The following is a 24,223-nucleotide window of genomic DNA, read 5'->3' on the forward strand; positions in this document are numbered from 1 at the left end:
AGAATGAATGTCATCGAGCTGTGATGCTGGAGGAGAGTGTTGAATACACCATAGACTGCAAGGAGAACAAACAGGTTTGTCCCGGAGAGGGTGAAACAGGGCTGCTTCTTGGAGGCAAAGATTCTGAAGCTTCATCTGACATACTTTGGGCATGTTTCAAAGGGGGACCATTTCTTGGAGAGGGACATCATGTTTGGGAGAGTGGAGGGATGAGATGGATCAATACAGTGATTGGGGTAATGGGAGTAGGTGTGTCAGAGACAGTGAGGTTGGCGCAGGGTAGAGTAGTGTTTAGGGCTGTTGTACATAGGGTTGTTATGAGTCACAACAGACTCAGTAGCACATAACAACAACAACATATGGAGAAAGCATACACATCACAGAAGAGTATGAAAATAGTTTAATGACAGAAAGGACTGAACCACTTTTATGCAGAAATGGGAGTGGCTATGTTAGAAATGGCATTAATGGCATTTTTATCCCATTTTTTCAGTTCTGTAAAAATAAAACAACAATAAAATTTCAGAAGTGCTGCTGGGTATTAAGAAAATGTGTGCATGTGAACAGGAGTTACACGATATTCAGAAGAAAACATTGCTTCTGAAATCATATACCAAGACTCTTTCAACAGATCATCTTCTTAAAATTGTACTTGCTTTTTTACATTGTCAGGTTCTTTCTGCTTGCTAACAGGTAGTTTAATGAAGCACAGTGATGTTGGTTATTCAAAGATTTCTGTAACAATGTCATGTCTCCCCAAGTGAAGCACATTGTTTCCAAAAATATCCTTTTGATACCTTTTTTATTTCTTCTTTCATTACCTTTACAGAGAATTTCCCTGTTATTCTTAAGTCTCAAAGCCTGCCTTGAGAAGCCAAATCAAGGTATTATGCTTTGCATCAGTGGAAACCAGGAATTACTGACAATGTTCACAGTAGCAGTAGCCTGAGATTACTCTTTCATCTGTTTCTCTCTCTAGAGACACCTGGTCTTATCCCATCCACACCCAGTTTCCTTCAAACACACAGTCACCACATGCATCCTCCAACAAGACCAAACAATATTTCATCAGTTCTCCCTAGCCACTCAGTCTTGGTTTTAATATCGATGGAATAACATGGGTAGCTTTATCAAGATGTTAACTTTATCATCAAGGCTTAGTACAAAATTTTAGTTGTTCCTGCTGTCAAATGCAATACAACTACTTACATACAAGCTCACACTTTATTGAAAGTTCTCAATGTTAATATCTCCCCCTGGTGGATATAAAGAGCAGGCTTTTATACAAATAGAATTGGATAGAATTTTTCCAAGAAAATGATACTAAAAATGTTAATTTTAATATTGATTATAGTTCGTAAACATGGAAGAATTATTGATGCCTTTGGATGGTGGTGTTGGTAAAGAGTCTTGAATATGCCATAAACAGTCAAAAGAACTAAAAATGTGTTTTAGGAGTGCAGCCAAGTGGAAGGCAGCTTTTCTCCTTCAAGGCAAGGATGGTAAGACTTCCTTGAACATAGAAGATTATCAGGAAAAGCCAGTCCTTGAAATGAGACATTCTGTTTGAGAAGATAGAGGGTCAGTGAAGAAGAAGACGACTTTCAACAAAACGAATTGAGACAGTGACTATAATAATGGGCATACGCACAGCATAGAACATGAGGATGGCATAGGATAGGACACAATTTCGATGGGTTGTACATGGCCAGAACACATGAACCAGCATTGACTCCATGGCCCTTAACAACAACAACATTTTGTAAGTGTGAAAGGTATGTTCTATTGATTTCTAACCTCTCAATATTGGGACAAAATATTACGGTTACTGAAAGGTTTACCCTTAAAATATTTCTAATGTTAAAGGATAATAGTTGTTGTTTAGTCACTTAAGTGACTTACATGTGACTACTGAGTTTTACAATTACAGTCTCTTATATGACTAACTTCTAGTGACTTAAGATTTCTTTTCTTTCTTTTTTTTTTTTTTAAATGGGCTAAAATGCTAAGTCTAGTGATAAGAGACAAGAAGTTTCAATTAGGAAAGTAGGTGCCTACATCTGAACGGATCTTGTATCTCTATATGTTCTCATTGCCATTACAGTTATCAATCAAATCAAGGAAGCTCCAAGTCCAAAATCCCAGGATTACTTGAACTATGCCCAAATTTGCTTTCAGGTAGAGAGATTTGCTTTTCACTTGATTTTTTTCCCCCAGTAGCAGTCCTTTACCTTGCCCTGGAAATACATTTCAGCTGCAGTTTTGTGGAGTTAGTACAAATTATCCCAAAGCAGTTTGTGGTCTTTTGCTGTCTAGCTAGTGGCCCTGTTAACCTTTTTATATACAAGTTTTGCCTAAAGTGATGTAAAAGTTGAGACATGATAAGAACACAAGATATATCAGAAAATAACTATACGGAAATACTCTAACAAGTGCTGAATTGCTTTCAATCGTGACTGTTACAATGGTTAGCACTGAGAAACGGCAGTCAGGAATTAATTAAAAGCATACTTTCTTTGGATTAGAAATACCAAAGGCCCAGCCATTTAAATTTCCTCATAATAATACTGGTCAAGGCCTGGTCAAGGTTCTTTTTTCTTCGCCCCCCCCCCCAGATATGTTATTCCAAAGTTCTTATTGAGGACTAATTTTTCTTAATGATCAGGCAGCACTGGTGAAAGATAGAATTAAGACAGTTGTTGGATATATTGAGAAAAAAAAAATAAACAGGTGAAAAAATACAGACTTACTTATTGATGTCAAGTCACTTGTCAGGCAGAGAGAATCAAGGTGTTCACACCTACCTATCTGACTACTCTACTCCAGGAAATCACTGCCTAAGCTCTACTCTTATTAGGATCAGCTTTCTCCACCTGTAGTCCATTCTCTTCTTGCAGCTGAACTCTATTTGAAGCAGTTTGTGCAGACTTCTTGCTCATCTTTAAAGTTTAAAGCATAGCTTATTGCTCCCAAAGAGACATGACAAGCTTTCCAAGTAGGTTTCGAGTCATCCCCTCATTTTATTGACAGGAGGCAGCATGTACTTTTCATTTACTATTGGAAGGAAAATGCACAAGACTCTGATTATCTCTGTCCAAGGTAACATTCTCCATCATCTTCCTTTCTCCTCTTAGATGTAGCCAGAAAGTGGATAAAGGCGGATGAGGAATGGAGCAGCAATGGCTTTAAGATGCTATTCATTTGTCGACTATTATGACTAGCTTGAGACCTTATTCAAAATTGAGACTGGAAAAGTCATATTAAACTCAGATCATGTCTATGCAACATTCAAATAATCGAATTGATTCATCACTGATCAGTTAAAATCCTCACAATGTGGATAGAATGGATTGGTTTGCTATGCTGTTGATGAACTTGATCAATATTTTAGAGTAATTTCAAATGAATGTATGATATGCACCAAAAATCTGTGAATGGACCTCCATGTACAGTGCTGGACTGTGGGACTCAACAGTACAGGTAGGAGAAATATGAAGGGACAAACAACAAACAGATAGTAACTGCATAGTGAATAAGTTTTGGACTGGATAAGTAGATACTAGCTCTTGACTAGGTGGCTCTGGTGGCCCAGTTGTAAGGCACACAGTTTGAATACACCAGCTGCTCCACAGAAGCATAGTCAATCTTCTCCCATGCATTTTACTGCCTCTGAAAATCTGTTGGAAGGTCAGCTATAAGTCATTTCTGATTTTATAGAACACAGTGATGACAATGTTGCTGTTGTTGATTGCCTTCGACTCGAGCACGACTCATAGTGACCCTATGAACAAAAGGCTTGAAGCCTCTCTACAACTATTGACATTATTTAAAGTTTATAAGGTTTCCAGGGCATGTTATGCAGGAAGGGGATGCCATTCCTGCTTCCAATAGACCCACAGTATTAAATTTTTTTAACAAGTGGCAAAAACAAAATTTTTAAACTCATTTGATGAGTTCAAAGACAATGTTGCATTGTGATATATAGTTTAGAAACTGTTTTATCATATTAAACATTTATATAATATATATGCTGACAAATAATAATATGTCAGATTATATTCTAAACATTTGTGAAATATCTAATTTTCATAACAACCCTATTAGGAAGAAGCATTATTCTCATTTTACAGATGATGAAACTTGGGAACAGAGAGATCAGCTAACCACTCACGTTTAAACGCATGGCTAATATGAGATTTAAACCCAGGAGTATAGTATCAAACTATTGGGCTATGTTAATCAAGTACCATCTTCTTTTTTATTTTGCAGACCAGTATCTTTGATGAATACAGATGAAAATATCCTTAACAGAATCCTAGTCAATGGAATCCAAAAGCACATAAAAAAATAATTCATCATGACCAAGAGGTATTCATAACTGGTATGCAAGCATGGTTCAACCCAAGGAAAACAATCAACGTAATAAGGAGGGGAAGACCCTCAACCAGGTGGAATGACATGGTAATTGCTGCAATGGGCTCTTTATTTTTTTTAAGCATCTTTTTGGGTTTTTTTTAAATTGATATTTTAATAAAATTTTATGGAGAACTTGGATCTCCGTTCATTCATTGTTGCTCATTTTCCTCTCTGCCTCTCCCAATTCACTCTTCTCTTTGGAAGAAAAATTCTTTCATTATTGTACAATTGCCCACCACCATCCCAGTCTACTTTACTACGTAGCTCTTATTCTGAACTCTTGTAATGCAAATAATCCTTAATCATATATTCCTTTTAAGTAGTTCTTTCCCTCATCTGTTTCCATGCAGTGTACATTATTTATACACTCTTTTCTTAGTTTCCCCCAAACCCTGATGTCAGTCCTGTTATAAAACAGTGGCATTATGCAGTATTTATCCTTTTGTGACAGATATTTGTCCTCCATGATGTCCTCCAGGTTTACTCATTTTGTATAATGTTTTCTGAGTTCCTTGCCTTTCAATAGTGTATAGTATTCCATTGTGTGAATATACCAGAACTTCTCTATCTATTTGATTGCTATGGGCATGTGGGTTGCCTCCATGGCTTGGCTACTGTGAACAACACAGCAATAAACATGGGTGTAAATATATCTGCTTGGGTGGCAGTTCTGGTTTCTTTAGGGTATATTCCCAGTAGTGGAATTTCTAGGTCAAATGGTATTTCTATTTCCAACTTTTTGAGAAAGTGGCATACTGCCTTCCACAGTGGTTGGTTGCATCATTTTATACTCCCATTAACAGTGAATAAGGGTTCCAGTTTCTCCACAACCTTGCCAGGGACAAAAATCAACTGAAAGTGGATCAAGGACCTAGGACTAAAACCAAGGACTATAAATTTCATTAGAGAAAAACTTGAAAGAACTCTAGAAGCCCTAATTCACAACATCCATACATTCTGAAAATCCTACAACCAAGAGAGGATAAAACAGATGAATGGGAGCCTTCTAAGAATCAAATCCTTATGCACATCAAGAACTTCTCCAACAGGGTAAAAAGGAAAGCCACAGACAGGGGAAAAATATTGGGTAATGATATGTTTGATAAGGGACTTATATCTAGAATTTATAGAATACTAGAGCACTACAAGATAAAGGTAAACACCCAGTCACAAAATGGACACAGGGTATGGACAAACACTTCACCAAAGAAGACGTTCAGATGGCCAACAAGCACATGAAGAAATGGTCAAAATCCCTAGCTCTAAGATAGATGCCAATCAAAACAACTTTGAGCTATCATCTTACCCCAGTAACAATAGCAAAATTTAACAGAACAGCAACCACCCTCTTCTTGTGGCTTCCATTCATGTAGCTATTTCCAGATGTCAGCACAACCCACCCAACTGGACCAGGACCACTGGTCAGAGAAGCTGCTTGGAAGTTAATAAAGACAATCCCAACTCCTATTTCAATTATCTCTACCATCTTCTGCTAGGTACATTTTCTTTGTTGTTTAATTTGCATCATTTTACGTTAATTTCTAAAATAAATTATTAGTGTTTTCTGAAAGTTAAAACAATTAAGTAGGAAATAAATCAGCCAATATTCCATTAAGTTGAGCAGACACTTTGTGGCCTGGAGTCTTTAAAAAAGGAATTAAAAAAGCAAAGAGGTGATTGATTTTTATCTACTCAAAATGCAATACACACCCATAGTGTAGATTAGAAAAATTTGTTACACAAAAGGAAGAAGAAAATAACCACATTGCAATTGCCTCATGGTAACCATGCCTGTTAACTGCATTTTATGCATTAATTGTTATTTATAGACACTTTGAATATCTATAGATTTTCTTTTGAAGCCAACAGGGGATCAGAGGTTTACTAGAAAGTATGCTATCCTCTCTTCAACCCTTCTGTGATCTGGATTGAGTTGTTATTGTTGTTAGATGCTATGAAGTTGGCTCCAGGCCAGAGACCATATGCACAACAGAATGAAACAATGAAACAATGCCTAATCCCACAGCAATCTCACACTCCTTGTTGTGTTCATTGCTGCAACCATTGTGCTAATCCCAGCTCGTTTATGCTCTTTCTCTTTTTTTTGCTCCCCCTTCACTTTACCAAAAATTGTATCTTTCTCTAGTGTTGAATATCAGTGCTTAACATTTTTACAAATGTACAACCAATTGGCCTGGCTTGTTTGTTTAATTTATGAGTTATAAACAAAGCTTAAAACCAAAACACCAATGCTGTTGAGTCAGTTCCAAACCATAATGTCTGTTACTTCAGTCATGGTGTAGAAATTAAAAGATGTATTGTGATGGCAAAGTCTGCTGTTAGGGACCTACTAAAATACTGAAAAGCAATGGTATCACTCTGGAGACTAAGGTGCTCCTGATACAGGTCTTGGCAGTCACTTGCTATGCATCAGAGAGCTGGACAATGACTAGGGAGGATAAAAGGAAAATTTATGCCTTTGAGTTGTGGTGCTGGAGAAGAGTATTGAATATAACATGGACTGCTAAGAAAATGGACAGATTTGTCCTGGAGAGGGTTAAACCAAGCTGCTCCTTGGAGGCAAGTATTCTGAATCTTCATCTGACATAATTTGGACATGTTGCAAGAAGGGACCAGTCCTTGGAGAGGGACATCATGCTTGGGAGGATGGAGGGACAGTGCAGGAGAGGAAAACCCTCTCTGAGTTAGATTGATTAAGTGACTGGGACAATAGGGATAGGTGTGTCAGAGACAGTGATATTGGCACAGGATAGAGAAGGGTTTAGGGTTGTTGTACATATGGTCGCTATGAGTCATATGTGACTACAGCACATAACAACAACGAAATAATTAACTGTCTATGTGAACAATTTGAGATAAAACATGCTTTGTTATTCTTTCTGATTTTGATTCTTTAGATATTTCTTTAATTTGTGGTAGTTCAAAATTTACACATGAACTAATAAACACTCCAGCACCTCTTACAGAGCACAGGTGAAGGCCTTGCACTATCCACTTTACTGACCTTCTCTACAATACAAGTAGTTCCCAGGGTCAATAAGAGTTGTCCACTCTAAGGCATACAAACAAAAATGATTCTCTAGATCACACTCTTTCAGAGCTCATGACACCCTCCTTGTCCAGAGGCCCCATCTCCACTTCTAGACCAATATGAACCAGACTCCATGAAAGGTGTGAACACTTCTAGGACCAAGGTAAGACCAAAAGGTGAATGGGATGGTATTTGTTGTGTAGGGCTACTAAATTAAAGGTCAGCGGTTCAAGTCTGCCAGCTGCTTTGAGGGAGAAAGGTGTCAGTTTTATCCCATATATATTTACATCCTCAGAAAGCACAGTCCAAGAGTAGGAACATTCCCAAGGGTGCCAATATACTAAAAAGACTATTGCTTGTCAAATCTACTTAACTAGGGCTTCTTTAGGAAATTTTAAAAGTAAGTGATTTAAAAATGGCTAACACATATTATCTATGGAATCACAACTGTTTTACATGTGCTGTTACCTCCGGCTTGGGCAATCCTTGCCAGAGTTGTAGTCCTTTACCTTTGTGTAACTCAGCGCTATCTAAACATCACCTCATTCTTTTACATTTCTGTTTTTTAATTGGTGTTGACTGCCACTGAGTTGGTCCCCAACTCTTAGCGACCTTGTGCACAATGAGGTGAAAAATTGCCCAGTCCCTCCCAAGTCTCATGAATGGTTGGAGAGTATACTGTTGTCATCCATGGGGTTTTCAGTGATTGATTTTGGAACCTAGACGATCAAATGTTTATTCTTAATCTGTATTAATCTGGAAGGTACAATGAGACCTGGAGAATATCATAGCAACTCACAAACACCAACTGATAGATGCTTGGTGGCTGAGAATAAAGTACATTGTCTAGGAATCTAACTGGCTCTCCCACATGATTGAAGGGAATTCTATTTCTGATATGCAATTCCTCGTCCCATTCTATATAACTACTACAAAATATGCTTACCTAATACCACTCTCTAGTCCCTCATCTCTATTTCATTTTAGAATTTATCATTAAATGAAATTAGATTGTTGTGTTGTTGTAAGGTGCCATCGAGTCGCATGCAACTAATAATGGCCCTATGTACAGCAGCCCTAAACTCTGTTCTATTTTGTGCCAATCTTATTGTCTCTGACACATTTACTCCCATTTCCCCAGTAACTGATTCAATCCATCTCGTTGAGGGTCTTCCTCTCTTTTGCTGTCCCTCCACCCTCCTAAGCATGATATTCCTCTCCAAGGATTGATCCCTCCTTGCCACATGTCCAAAGTATGTCAGATGAAGCTTCAGAAGCCTTGCCTCCAAGGAGCAGCCTTCTCTTCTCCAGCACCACAGCTCAAAGGCATCAATTCTCCTCTCATCCCAAGTCATTGTTCAGCTTTCTGATGCATAGCAACTAATTGCAAAGACTATGGCCTGAATCAGGCGCACTTTAGTATCCAGAATGACATCATTTCTCTTCAGTAATTTGGAGAGGTCTCTGACAACAGACTTTCCCAATGCAAATCATCTTTTAATTTCCTGGCTGCTGGTACCAAGAGTATTGATTGTGGAACTAAGCAGATTAAAGCTTTTAACAACCTCAGTCTCTTCACCATCTATCATGATGCCGTCAATTGGCCCAGTGGTGAGAATCTTTGTGTTTTTTGATGGTAACAATTATCTTTTTGTCTCACTAGAGTTGAAGTATCTAGATAGCACAGTTATCTACTCAGCTCTTAGCCAAAAGGTTGGAGGTTCATTCCATTCAGTGATACCTCAGGAGAAAAGACTTGCAAATTACTTCTGACAAAAAAAACTATTACAAGCACTATAAAGCCCAGTTCTACTCTGACACATCTGGAAGTACGATGAGTCAAAATTGATTCAATGGCAACAAATAAAACATTTGTTCATCCTGTTTGTCACTGAATCATCAGTGCTGTAATAGTGTGTGTATCATTGAATGAACATGCTCTAAATATTTGCTTAATTAATTTATCAGTTATTTGGTTAGAATTAAGCACACAGCATTATTTATATATATGTTCACAATAGTCAGAGTCAGTTCACCAACAATGTTCTTCGTATTAAGGAACGGAGCAAAGATATAGTTTTATATATGTATGGAATTGAGTCTCACGCAGGCTGAATTTTACTTCTGTAACAATAGTGTGCTAGATGCATTTTACTCTTTTTAAGTTTAGGAGAGTATAGAATTAACTTTACCATCAACAACTTAAAACTGATTCCAACAAGGTAGTGGTCAGATGTGCCCTCATGGTCCAACTATTTTAGCAATTTGGATACACTCTGAAGAGAAAACCATCACTGACTACTTGAAGAGAAGAAAAATTTAGTTATTTAAGTTGTTTTATGCCATCGACATAAAAGAGTATGTAGGTTGATAGACCTTATATGTACCTAGGCAAGAGCTTCAGTATACTCAGAATGGGAACAAAGTGGCAATATCAGGACTGGGTCAGTATAAGAAGCCTATGAGTGAGTCTCTGGGTGGAAAAATTATTAAGACTCTTGGCTGCGAATTTTAAGGTTGGAGGTTCAAGTTAACCTTGAAGTGCCTTTAGGAAAGGTCTAACTTGCTACTTCTGAAAAGTCAACCCTTGGAAGTTCTCTGGAACAGAGTTCTGTTCACGTCCATGGAGACAACCTAAGTCAAAGTCTACTCAATGGTAGCAAGTCAACTGGTCAAAGATGTCTATGATGCGTTCATCATCAAAGCAGAATCTAGCTTTCCTTCCTACAACCAGTCTTTTGCTGGACATTGTGCTACTTCTTGGTTGGTGACTTTAACTGACAGTTATAGCACACTTGAGCTTTTATAGCATTCCTTAATCCTTTATCAAGGAATGGACGGTTTGGTAATAGCACTCACTGTCTGTCTTTAAAGTCTTTGTTCAAAATCTTACATCAATACAGGCATAAAAAGAATGAAAAATATGATTCTGTGACTTTGAAAGTACTTTTTTGCATAATTTCTGCTATAAAAAGAAAAATTCCAAAAGAAATGTTTTTGACAAAATATTTGGAAATTGTAGTAGTCTGTTTTGAAGTTCTTGACTGCCAGCAACCACATTACTGAGAAATTTATTACCAGTACTTACTATTCAATAATGCAGGTTACATGTGGCTACTTTAGTTCTATTTTTATTTCTTCATCAATAATAATGGATACATGCTTATAATGTTGAATTTTTACTCTTAGAAATATTATTTAGTAATAGAGAATCCATAGGGAAGAGTGTGAATCATTACACCATATGTGCCTATTTTGAAAGTATAAAAAAGACTTTGTCACGCTGTTTCGCAGAAGAGGCAATAGGAGAAGCAGCAGGCCAGGGCGAGTTTACTGAGATTGGTGATGAACTGAACCACAGGCTACCACGGCTGCTGCGAAGCAATCGGGAATCCCTGGGAAGTGAAGACCAGGTTTGCTCTTTCGCCATTGAGCCACTTTTGCACTCTGGTAACTTTCTTATTAGACTGTCATCATGTTAACTGCTTAGTGGCAGATGGTCCTTGAGTGATACAGACCTCTGCCAAGGACCATATTGCTGAGCAGGGCATATATCTTATGCTCAGTTTGATACCATCTTCCCAGGAAGGTTTTTGTAAATTGATGGTGCCAGTGCAGATTATGGCACAGGGAGTGTTTCCTTTAAGCCCTGGCTCCAGTCAGCCCTTTGCTGATAGCATAGATTACAAGAGCTCATTTGAGGATTGCCATAGATTCCAACTGGAAAGAGCACACTAGTAATGATTTTGACAGAAGCAGAGTTTGAGCTTCTGATAATTACTATTCCACCAAACCAACTGAGACTCAGGACTGCAATTAAAGAGAAACAATCTTCCATGTATAATGGGTTTCACACTGCATGATACTATTAAATAACCATCATTAGCTACTAAAGCATGCACTACCCATTTTGCAGAGCCCTTTCACTGCCAAGAAGCTGAAGACCAAGAATGATCAATGAATGAGTCATCAGCACGATAATTGTTGATATAGTACAGGCAAATTGAAATTATTCAGAATGACTTAAATGTATAAGAAATTATTTCAGATGATGGCATTAAACAGATTTTAAAGCTTTTCTTGCAGGAGGTCCCAAGTCCATTTCTTTATATTTGCAATTTATTGGTTAGAAAGAAACAAAATACCATACAGGAGTGCTTTTCGTCTTTAAAATAATTTATTCTTATTATTATTGTTATTACTGTTATTATTATTAATTTTAATAAAAATTTACAAAGATTTTGCATTTCCATTCTTTCATTGTTGCACTTTTCTCCCTGCTTTTCAATAAAACAGGGAAGTAATCAGTAAACTTCCAGGTACTTTGCTTACTGCCAGAGATGTAAAGAAAAATAAAACATTGCTGTTATTCTCAACGAGCTCACTGATTTAGAAGGAAGAGAGAAAAATAAGTAAGAGACTACCATACAGTGTGATGAATATAATCATCAAAGTGTGATCCTGGTACATGGATAGCACAGGGGAGTGCAATGTAACTTTTGGGGCAGAGTTGGAGTGGAGGGAGAATTAAAGCCTGCTTAAGAATCTGCAGCTCTCCAAATTGGATTTGTCATTCTACCCTTGCTTGGTACCCTCCCTTTGTTCTCTCATATCTAGAATATTTATACCCCAGAAGTATATGAGAGAGAGTAATCAAAGATGAGCTAGCTGGGGGACAGATACTTATCGTGGTGGAAATAAGATTATCCTAAACTTTTGAAGGCTGTGGAGATGGGAATTTTTTAAAAGCTACAAAACAGAGATTTCTCATAGACTGTAGGTGCTCTGGTGGCTTAGTGGGTAGCATCTTGCACTACTGATAAAAAAATTCAGTATTTAGAATCCTCCAGTTACTTCAAGGGAGAAAGATAAGTAGTCTCCTCCAGCTAATACTTACAGCCTCAGAAGCCCAATGGAAAACCATTCTGAATTGGGATAGACTTGGTAGCAGTGGATTTTTTGATGGCCTTTGTTCACTATAACAATGTCATACCTTCACCAGTTGTCACTTTTACATTAAATTGGGATCTAAGAGGAAGACAGATTACTAGTGGGTTCCTACTCCCCATTCAACACTCTTGGTACCAGTAGCCAGGAAATCAAAAGTCTAATTGCATTGGGAAAAAATCTTCTGCTATCTAGGACCTAGCTAGAGTACCAAAGAGAAATTATGTCAGTCTAGAGACTAATGTACACCTGATCCAGGCCATGGTCTTCACAATTACTGGCTATGCATCAGGAAGCTGGACAATGATTAAGGATGGTAGAAGAAGAATTGATGCCTTTGAGTGACTGCTAGGAGAACAAACAGGTTTGTTCTGAAGAGGCTGAAATCAGATTGTTCCTTGGAGGAAAGGATATTGAAGCTCATCTGAGATACTCTGGGTATGTTGCAAGGAGGGATTAGTTCTTGGAGAGGGACGTCATGCTTGGAAGGGTGGAGGGGACAACACAGGAGAAGACGACTCTGGATGAGATGGATTGACTCAGTGACTGGGATAATGAGGGTAGGTATGTCAGAAACAATGAGATTGGCTCAAGTTAGCAGGGTTCAGAGCTATTGTACATAGGGTCACTATGAGTAGCAAGTGACTCAATAGCACATAACAACAACAACTCAATATATTTGGACATGTTGTGAGGAATAGGGCAGTCCTTGGAAAAGGACATTATGCTTGGAAAGGTGGAGGTTGAAAGAAGGTGAAGAAGAAGGCCCCTCAATGAGATATAGTGACTCTACAACTGTAGAAACAGGCTCGGCTACAATAAAGATTGTGAGGATGGGGCAGGGGAAAGGTTTAGATCTGTTGGACATGGGGTCACTATAAGTTGGAATCAATTTGACGGCAACTGACAATAATTTTTAATATAATTTTTGAATGGTCTCAAGTCATTTATTGCTTAACCCATAAATGTTGTCTTTTGTTTGCTTGTTTCAGTTTGTTAGTAGGTTAGTGCAAAGATACAACAATGAGAAATACAAAACTGAAGAGAGAAAATCAGATTTCATGTGAATTGATAGTATTATCTGGCTTAAATCTATTTCAATCTCTCTTTTTTAATTGCTGTAAAATTCATACAGCATAAAAATTCACCATCTTAGAGTGCACAGTTCAGTGGCTTTTAGTATACCCACAATGTTGTACAACCATTACCACAGTCTAATTCTAGAACATTTTTATTGCCTATGAGCCATGTGTTCACGCATACATACTCACAGGTTGCACCTTTTTAATTCATTACAATCACTGTCAAGATGAGAACCTTACTATATCATCATATTGGGTTGCAAACATAATCACACTTTACAAAGTGCTGGCAGCTAAATGCTGTTAATATTATTTATAGGAGGTAAATAGGAAACATCAGAATAGAAGAAAGATGCAAAACCAGCCTGAATTATGCAGATGGCATAACCTTGCTTGCAGACAGTGATGAAGACTGGAAGCTGCAACCTTCAACATGGATATAAACATGAAGAAAACAAAACTCTTTCCACCCGACCAACAGGATATATTGTGATAGATGGAGAAATAGTTAAAGTTCAAAAATTTCATTTAAATTGAATTAACAATCTATACTCATGGTAGCAGCAGTCTAGAAATCAAAATAAGTATTGCACGGGGGGAAAAAAAGAAATTTTCTATCAAGGACCTCTCCAAAGTGCTAGGGAGCCAGAATGTCAGTGTAGAGACTAAGGTGCACATGATATGTGTTTTCAATGACTCCTTATGCATCTGGAAGTTGGAAAATAAAAATAGGATGACTGAAGAATTGATGTCTTTGAATTGTGGTGCTCATGAAGACTATCAAATATCACATCAGCTTCCAGAAGAATAAATAAATCTGTCTTGGAGAAAGAGTAACCAGGGTGCTCCTCAGAGGCAAGGATGGTGAAAATTCAGCTCACAATCTTTGGGCATGTGAGATGAGAAATGTCTAAAGTCTTTCAAGAAAGGACAGCCCTTAGAGAAAGACATCTTGCTGGGACAGATAGAGAGTCAGTGAAAAAGAGGGAGACCTTCAGTGAGATGAACTGATACAGTGACTGCAACAACGGGCTTGAGATCATATAGATGGTGCAGAGTAAGGCAACAGTGATCTTGTAGATGATATAGAACAAGCCACGGTTCCGATATGTCAGTCACAGGTTGCTATGAGTTGTGGTCAACTTGACAGCACGTAACAACAACAACAACAAACAAATAAAACAGTGAACAACCGTAACAGATTCCTTATGGAAAGTAAATGATAGGAATAGGCTTGAGGTGAGTTGGTTCACTCTTAACACGCCTGAGTAATTTATTTACTATGACAGGAAAGGAAACTGCTTATGTCCAAAACAGATCAATCTTTCCATTGCCCAAATCCATTTCAGTGTCATTGGGCAGACACACCATGAACCAGGAGTCATGGATCTGGTTCAGGTAAGAGGGGGCATGGCTATAATCACTCATTCCTATTTCTCCATTCTCTCTGGTTTTCTTTGACTAACACAGGTCCTCCCAGCTTATTGGTCCAGCTTTCAATAGCAGCTTTGAGTGAACTCTAGGGAGCTTTAGTGACCCACAGCTAAGAAGCTACCTTGCAATCCAGAAAGCACACAGTTTGAATCCACCAGCTGCTCTGTGGGAGAAGGATAGGAAATCTCCTCCCTTGCCATTAACTGGCAGTGAAAACCCCATGAACGGTCAGCTGTGGGTCAGTTACTACTCTAAGGTTGTTGTTGTTGTTATGTGCTGTCGAGTCGTCTGTGACTCATAGAGACCCTATGTACAAGAGCCCTAAACCCTGCTCTATCCTGTGCCAATCACATTGCCTCTGACACGCTAATCCCGATTACCCCAGTCACCGAATCCATCCACCTCATAGAGGGTCTTCCCCTCCTGCGCTGTCCCTCCACCCGACCAAGCATGATGTCCCTCTCCAAGGACCTGTCTCTCCTGACAACATGTCCAAAGTACGTCAGACGAAGCCACAGAATCCTTGCCTCCAAGGAGTAGCCTGGTTTAACCCTCTCCAGCATGAATCTGTTTGTTTTCTTGGCAGTTCATGGTACATTCAATACTCTTCTTCAGCACCACAGCTCAAAGGCATCAATTCTCCTTCTATCCTCCCTAGTCATTGTCCAACTCTCTGATGCATAACAAGTGGTTGCAAAAACCATGGCCTGTATCAGGCGCACCTTAGTCTCCAGAGAGACATCGTTGCTCTTGAGCACTTTAGAGAGGTCCCTAACAGCAGACTTTCCCATCGCAATACGCTTTTGATTTCCTGGCTGCTGGTGCCAAGACTGTTGACTGTGGAGCCTACCTAGCAAACTGAAGCTGTGAACAATCTCAATCTTTTCGCCATCCATCCTGGTGCTTCCGATTGGTCCAGTGGTGAGAATCTTTGTCTTCTTGACATTGAGCCTCAGTCCATACTGAAGCCTGCAGTCCTTGACCATCTGCAGTAAGTGCATGAGGTCCTCCTTAGTTTCACTGAGCACGGTTGTGTTGTCTGCATCACGCAAATTGTTGATAGATCTGCCACCAATCCTAACGCCACACTTCTCCTCATAGAGCCAAGCCTCGGATAACCTGCTCTGCATACAGGTTGAAAAGGTATGGAGATAGGACACATCCCTGGTGTACACCCTTCCCAATTTTGCCCTGCTCTGTTCTGATGACTGCCTCTTGGTCCAAGTCGTCTAAGGTACATAACAACAAATAGAACAATACCAGTTTTAGATTGTCATTAAGGCAGCTCTCAAAGCAAAACTCTTTCACAAGGAACTCCTGTATGGCACATTCCCAAGCCTCTTTGGGCAACTTGTCAACTTTTCAGAAAGTTCTCTTCTTACTGTTAGGATAGGCCTTCTCTCAGATTTGTCTAGACAGAGCTTCTCTTTGTCTTCACCACTGGCTCCCTACAGGTCTTAGGGTTATAGATGTCACCACAGCAAGAGCTCTGTCACTGCGTAAGATTAGCTCAATTCTGCTTGGTATGTACCTGTTATTGTATACTGTAGAGTCAGAAGTGACCCACAGCTGACCCTCCAGCACGTTCTCAGAGGCAATTAGTCACACGAGAAGAGATTGCCCATCTTTATTCCACAGAGTAGCTGATGACCTCGAACCACATAACTTGGGGATGGCAGCACAGCTTCTTGCCACTAGGCCACCAGTACTCCCTGGTATACCTAACAGGGTCCAAACTGGTTGCTTCACCTTTGCAGGGCGCCCAGCTCCACTGGCGACATCCTGATAGGTTACATTCCTATTCACTAACAACTTCTTGACTAGAGGTCCCATTGGTTGGCTCACCCACCTGCACATTCTGCTGGTTTGTGGTTCCTACTGACAATAGCACTGCAACCATTTCTTTGACACTGGACAAGCAGAGTTCTCTTAATCTTCGACGTTATCAGCTCAGTTTGTGTCTCAGACTCATATAGCAGGTTGGCAGCACAAGGATCCTGATGCCAAATCACAAGCTCTTCTCTAGGTTCTCATTGATCAAACAGTCCCTAAAAATCCTCTGTGAGATTGACAGTTTATATAGGAAAATTCCTCATAAATTTCAAAGTATGGCCCTCTTAGCAGACTTTTAGACTGGCAAGCATATTGGGTGAATTGCAAGGTGCTTATGCAAATAGCAAATTGACCAATCTACAAAAATATACTTATGCAGATAGCAAATGGATCAATTCTTGCAAGCTACTTGGTGGGTATCAAACAGATCAACCACCTGTAGATTGCAGTCTAGCCACCCATTTTGGGTAAATTGCAAAACCAGGTCCATAAAAGGCACATAAAAGAAACTCACTGCATCTCAGTTATTCATCATATCCCTCTCCCCCAGCCCTTAACTTCCCCAATTTCTTTTCTGTGTTTACAATGGTGCCCCATCTAGATATTTTATATAAATGGAATTAAGTAAATACCTGACCTTTTGTGACCGGCTTCTTTCACTCAGTATAATAATTACATGGTTCATGTTCATTATAGCCCTTTTTTTTATAGGTACAGAACATTTTGTTTGCCCATTCATTAGTTGATGGACATTTGGACTGTTTCCACATTTTTTTTTTGTCTAGTGTGAATAATTCTGCAATGAACATAGATCTACATGGTTCTCTGTGGATATTTGTTCTCATTTCTCATGAATTATATACACAGGAGATAAATTGGTGGAATCTGAGTGGTGACTGATGACTTGAATCTACCATTCGCTCCACAGGAGAAAGGCCATCTCCCTCTGTTATGATTTACAGTAGCAAATTTGGGTTTTGAGTTATGAATAGTGCAATGATGACATGGTCAGATGAAAAAAGATCAGTTGTTTGACTTCATTGATGGCTCCATGTAAGAAAAGTCCTGGCAATTTGCCCATGTAAAGAGTATAGCCCAAGAAACCACAAACTTATTTCTATTCTGTCTTAGAGAGTCATTATGGGCCAAAATGGAATGATAGGACACAACAAAATGATAATTATACATTTACTTTTTTGAGGAACCACTAGGCCATTTTTCAAAGCACAATCATTATTTTGCATTCTCTACAGCAATGTGAGAGGATTCAAAGCTCATCAACACTTGATATTGTTTTGTTTTCACTATTATCATAGCCATCCTAGAAGTATCTATTTATACTCTTATTTATATTAGGCAATGGTTTAAAACGGATTAATTTTTATGAAATTTCACATTCCTTCCTAGTGCATCTCTCATTCATAATTCTGTGTCCATCGCATAAATTCATGTGAGAGTGCTGTCACTGTATCACTGATTACAAGAAGTGGTATCTCATCATCAATCTAATCTTTATGGATATATAAAATAGTCGGTCTAAAATTTTTCAGAAGAAAAAAAACTCAGCAAACCTGGTATACTCTTCTCAGGTCTTAAATTATCTTTCTTTCCTTTTTACGTTGTAATTGCACGTAAGGACATCACTGTATTGAGAAGAGATTTCCCTAAGATGAGCTGTACAGAGGAAATAGATTCTGAACAACAGAGCTGCCCTTTATGACTCCCATCACCCATTCCCCTGAAGCCACTATGATCAATGCCATGACATCTAAATGATGACTGTTGAAATGCCAGGTCTCTGAGGAATAACAAGGTGTCTTTAGTCAGTGACTAGCAAGGAGACATGGAAACCATTATGAGGCTTGGCTGGCAAAAAGTTCGAAATGGAGAAAACCCAAAACCATACTTGTTGCTATGGAGTCTATTTCCATTCGCAGCAACCCTATAGACCACCACAAAATTGTCCCACTCCAAACCTGTAAAGCTCTAGCAGGCTGTTTCATTTTTCTCCCATGGGCAGCTGGTGTATTTGAACCAATGACCTTTGGATTAAAAGCTGAATGCTTAACTACAGCACCATCAGGGCTCCTTGTGAGACAAAATCGACTCATTTTTTTTTTTCTTTCTGATAAGCATCACCCCCCCTCCATAGGCGATACTTTTTAAAAGAAAAATGAAATTTAATCTATCACCAATTTCCTGTATCACTCTTATTTATATTAGGCAAGGGGTTAAACAGCTTAGTTTTTATGAAATTTCACATTCCTTCCTAGTACACCCCTCATTAATAATTCTGTGTCCATCACATAAATTCATGTGAGAGTGTGCTGTCACTTTATCAATGATTACAATAAAAAACACATTACAAAAGTTAGCTTCTTTCAGGATCTCTTAGCTTTAAGAAATTATATATATATATATATATATATATATATGCAAGTGATTGTCTGGATAAAGTAAAGAGGCTCAGAATTTTTTTTTCTCTTAATATTCTGCATCCTCCCAAAAAGAAGGCCGGTTTCTATTTATCTCTCTTTTGCATAAACTGTAATTGGAGGCAAGAGGAGGCTGAGACTCACAGCCCCCACTGAGGCACAAGCTGGTTGTATAGAAGGAGAAACTTCAGTGTAGCTAGAATCAGCAGAATTGGAAGAACAAAGAGCAGGGGTCTAGTAGGTCATTGGTCCCAGAGACCACACCTTTCATGCCAGATAGAATCCCATGGGGCTGTGCAGCACTAAGGGACAGGCACTGGAGCTTTGCATAAAGTGAGATTGATCCTTCGACTGTAATAATTTGGGAAGCTAAAGGTGAGCTGGAGAACAGGTCCAGAGGTCCTTACGAAATCATGGTAATTGAACATCCACTCTTTCTCATACAGAAACCATTCAATTCTTAAATGAAGTCCGCTAACTTTAGCTGTGTCCACAACGGTTTCTATGTCATAATGGCTTAGGCATCTGAACTAGGGCCAAGTCATACATCAGATGGCGTGAGAAAAGGCCTAATTCATAGGATTCCGGGGAAAGACCCTGAGTGTCCTCTTGTAGTTCCTGGAGTTGCAAGTTTGGTTGACTACATGGCTGGCCACGCATGCATCTGTGGGGCTGTGATTCTCACCAGCCCAGGCCCTCATATTTCCCTCCCCTGGCTCCTGCCAACTCTCCTGGGGACAAAGTACAGCAGGGGCGCAGGCGGGGCCTTTGGAGCAGCGCAGCCGTATCTCTCCGGAGTGAACACCTAGATGGATTTCCAATACCGCGCCTGACACGTTCTAGTGGGAGCATCAGGCTCCTCCCGTGCTCCTAGCTGCGCGTCCTCATTTCTGCAGTCGATATTCCTCTGGGAGACGCAGTGGGCTCTGGGCACTACAAGCTTTATTAAGAGATTTCGCAACGGTTTACTCAGGCCCTTGAACACTCCCGCCTGTGAGGAGCTGCGGGCGCTGTTAGAACGCAGAAGCCCCTGGCGCACGGTGGTTGTCGTTCCTCCCGGTAAAGCTCCAGCCTTAGGGTCTCTGCCGCGACTCTGAGAGTATTTTTGTGGGCGCCTATGTTGGGGTAGGGCCCAAAGAAGGGATTTGGACTGCGCGCAAAACGTCCACGCGCTAGCGGATCGCACATGCACTCTGCACCAGCCATCCCTGAACGGGTCTGGAGGTTCAGAGCTCTGGGTAAGTGGAACCGGGAGCTCAAGCGGCGGGCACCTGGGGAAGGGAGAGCCCAGACTTGCAATGAGGGAGCTGGAGGAGGAGTTGGGGTCTCCTGGGAGGAAGTAAGCACTGGAGAAACTAAGAGGAACTCCAGCCCTCAGTGCCTGGGGTCTGAGGTCAGATTCAGTCTTTACTTTGGATAGCAGCAGGCGGGCTGGAACCATATCTATACACCCTTGACTTTATCCATCCGACAGGAAGGAAGAGAAATTGCGCGGTCTCTCTTAAGGTTGAGTACAGGGTGGGGCGGGGGACGCCCGGAAGCAGCTGCTCGAGTTGAGCAGAGCGCAGATTTGAAAAGTAAAAAGAAACTGGGGGCCGGCGGAGGCGAGCCACCTCTGTCAACCTCTCCCCTCTCCCTTACCTCCCCCTCTTTCTAAAGCTGCTGACGCGCGGGTGATGCCTATTAATCATTCACCAGCCCAAAGCATAGCCAGTTAATGGTTGTGCCGCTCAGAGCTCCAGCCTCCCGGTCTCTTCTATCCACGCTCACCGGTGCCCTGATGCCCGGGAGCTCCCGGCAGCAGAGCACAAGTACCCGCTGGACGATGCACTCCGCCGGCCCCTTTCCGAGCCGCGCTCCTCGGAGCGGCCGCGCTCTCCCCTGAGCTAGTCCACGGAGAGCTGCCGGCTAGCGGCGGCCCCGGTGCCAAAGGAGGGCGCCGGCAGTGGGGAAGAGCGCCCAAGACCTTGAAGCCCCGACAGTTCCCCCACCCCCAAGTTAGGATGTTCCCCAATGGCACCGCCTCCTCTCCTTCCTCCTCTCTTAGCCCTAGTCCCAGCAGCTGCTGTGAAGGCGAAAGCGGCGGCGGGAGCCCTGGGGCCCGAAGCGCGGACGGCATGGAGGAACCAGAGCGCAACGCGTCCCAAAATGGGACCTTGAGCGAGGGCCAAGGCAGCGCCATCCTCATCTCTTTCATCTACTCGGTGGTGTGCCTGGTGGGGCTGTGTGGAAACTCCATGGTCATCTATGTGATCCTGCGCTATGCCAAGATGAAGACGGCCACCAACATCTACATCCTTAATCTGGCCATCGCTGATGAGCTGCTCATGCTTAGCGTGCCCTTCTTGGTCACCTCCACGCTGCTGCGCCACTGGCCCTTTGGCGCCCTGCTCTGCCGCCTCGTGCTGAGCGTGGACGCGGTCAACATGTTCACTAGTATCTACTGCCTGACTGTGCTGAGCGTGGACCGCTATGTGGCTGTGGTGCACCCCATTAAAGCTGCGCGCTACCGCCGTCCCACTGTGGCCAAGGTGGTGAACTTGGGTGTGTGGGTACTGTCTCTACTTGTCATCCTACCCATCGTGGTCTTCTCTCGCACAGCTGCCAACAGCGATGGCACAGTGGCCTGCAACATGCTCATGCCAGAGCCTGCCCAGCGCTGGCTGGTGGGCTTCGTGCTGTACACGTTCCTCATGGGCTTCCTGCTGCCTGTGGGAGCCATCTGCCTGTGCTATGTGCTCATTATTGCCAAGATGCGCATGGTGGCCCTCAAGGCTGGCTGGCAGCAACGCAAGCGTTCAGAGCGCAAGATCACTTTGATGGTGATGATGGTGGTCATGGTATTCGTCATATGCTGGATGCCTTTCTACGTGGTACAGCTGGTCAATGTCTTCGCGGAGCAGGACGACGCCACAGTGAGCCAGCTCTCGGTCATCCTTGGCTACGCCAACAGTTGCGCCAACCCCATCCTCTATGGCTTCCTCTCAGACAACTTCAAGCGCTCTTTCCAGCGCATCCTGTGCCTCAGCTGGATGGACAACGCTGCAGAGGAGCCAGTCGATTATTACGCCACGGCCCTCAAGAGCCGCGCCTACAGCGTAGAGGACTTCCAGCCTGAGAACCTGGAGTCCGGCGGGGTCTTCCGTAATGGCACCTGCACATCCCGGATCACGACGCTCTGAGCGCGACTATACAGGACAGAGTAGAGTGGGGGAGAAAGGAAGGCCTGCGCAGGAGAGGGGGCGGGACATCCCAGAGCGATCGGGGTGTGCCAGAGCAGGATAGGACCGGGACTCTAAGGGCCTTGAGTGGAGGAGGCTGAGGAATTGCATGCCCCAGAGAAGAAGTTGGGCGCTTTGCTTTGTTTTTAAAGTGGGAAGGTTTTCAGGCCTTGTTCTCCTGGACTCCTCACTCTTGAGCACTTTTCTTCACTGTCCTTGCTCCTCTTTGTACCCAGCAATGTACCCCGTGGTAACTTGGATTCATCTTTCCACCTCACCATGTGCAGATCACGAACTGTAAAGTTGGTCAGCTAGTCCAGACCCTGACCCCCTGCAGCCTTTATTTTGTTTAAGCTGAGCCAAGCTCACTTACGTGGGAATTCTGCGAAAGGGGGTCCACAGCTCCTCTTCAGCCCCGCCTTGCTGCGCCTTCTCTAGGCAGGCCTCCTGCAGGGCTGTGCCTTGTACCCCCAGCGGAGCTCTGGAAGGATTGGCTGTCACTCAAGCTGTCCTTTTAAAATACAAGTTTTACTTGAGAAAGAACTATGTAGCACACCATTTATCCAACCCTCAAATGGGGCTGCTAACCGCTCCTAACTCCCTTCACGACTCCTACTCTCCCAGAGCGGAGCCTGGTGCTTGGTAAAATCGGTCCGCGCCTAGAATCCCAGACTGTTGTCTCCCCCCGCCACAGCTTTCCTCTGGAGCGAACAGGAGCTGAGAACAAGCTGACCAAGGGTTTTGCTTTGTAAATTTTTGTTTCTTTTAAAAAGAAGATTGTAAGGGTACTGGAGTTGGAATGGAAAACATACTGTCTCAGCCAGGCGTTCCGGGTTTCATAGAGCAAGCGCTTGGCACGCCTGGGGACCGGACCGGTGTGCTTAAGCGCGGGGGTGCGCTCTCCACGGAGCGGAGCTCAGGAGCGCCGGAAAGCCGCTGCAGCTCAGCTTGGCTCTCTCCCCGGTTCCAGCCTCCGCAGAAGGCTACATAAGATTATCAACAGACTGGATTTTCTACTCCGGCTTTTACCCAAGACCCAGCATTAATCTGGAATTTGAGACACTTCCTAGTCTTGGTCAATGGGCCCTATCCCGGTTGTGGCGGGTTCCAGAAAGAATCGTGCTGGCCCCCAGAGGATTGCTGCCTTTTGAGTGGTGCCTAATAAGTTATTTTCCTGTTTAATGTTATTTATTTATTGATTGATTGATTTGAGTTGTGATATTTGAAAATATGTCTCTGCCTTCAATCTCTCCAGTCCAAAAGAAAGTGGGGTGGGGAGTGGAGATGGAGGTGGGAAACAAAGCTCTACCCTGAACACCTCAAGACTTTCCTTTGCTAGGACCTCTTTTCTTATCCTTTCATCAAACTTTTCTAAATTTGCTTGTGTCCAGTGAAATGTGGATATTTTTCATATTTGCCCCCTACTTGTTTTTTACTGTTGTTTCCTGTTTGTTGTATAATAATAAAAAGTAAATGACAATGTGGATTAGCCTGTTTATCATGCAGTGGAGCTAGTCCTGAACTCCTAGCTTAAACTTACACCTGATAGGAGGAGAGGTTTTTTAAAAAAATATATAATATTTGCTCCACGATTCCATGAAACAATTATCACATACAGCCACTAATAGGAATGAGTGTGTGAGACTGGCTGGAACATCTTGAAATTCAGCCATTCAAGCATCATTGAAACTTGATAACTTTAACTCAAACAGATTTTTAAACAACACTAAGGATGCTACTCATTCCCTAGGTTCCAGAAAACTTGGTTCAATAGTGTGATCTAGCAAACAACATTATTTCTTT

At 41.7% G+C, this 24,223-nt stretch overlaps 1 protein-coding gene across 1 annotated transcript; it reads left to right on the top strand.

Annotated features, from left to right (window-relative positions):
• The first annotated feature begins 20,864 nt into the window (after positions 1–20,864).
• On the top strand, positions 20,865–22,390 carry SSTR1 (somatostatin receptor 1). Its single transcript, XM_006891565.1, has one exon. It carries the CDS (start codon positions 21,203–21,205, stop codon positions 22,379–22,381), a length of 1,179 nt encoding a protein of 392 aa, XP_006891627.1. The 5' UTR covers positions 20,865–21,202; the 3' UTR covers positions 22,382–22,390.
• Positions 22,391–24,223: the final 1,833 nt, after the last annotated feature.

Source organism: Elephantulus edwardii, unplaced genomic scaffold (genome assembly GCF_000299155.1).
Source record: "Elephantulus edwardii isolate Elephantulus edwardi_28Jun2011 unplaced genomic scaffold, EleEdw1.0 scaffold00100, whole genome shotgun sequence".
NCBI classification, from domain to species: Eukaryota; Metazoa; Chordata; class Mammalia; order Macroscelidea; family Macroscelididae; genus Elephantulus; species Elephantulus edwardii.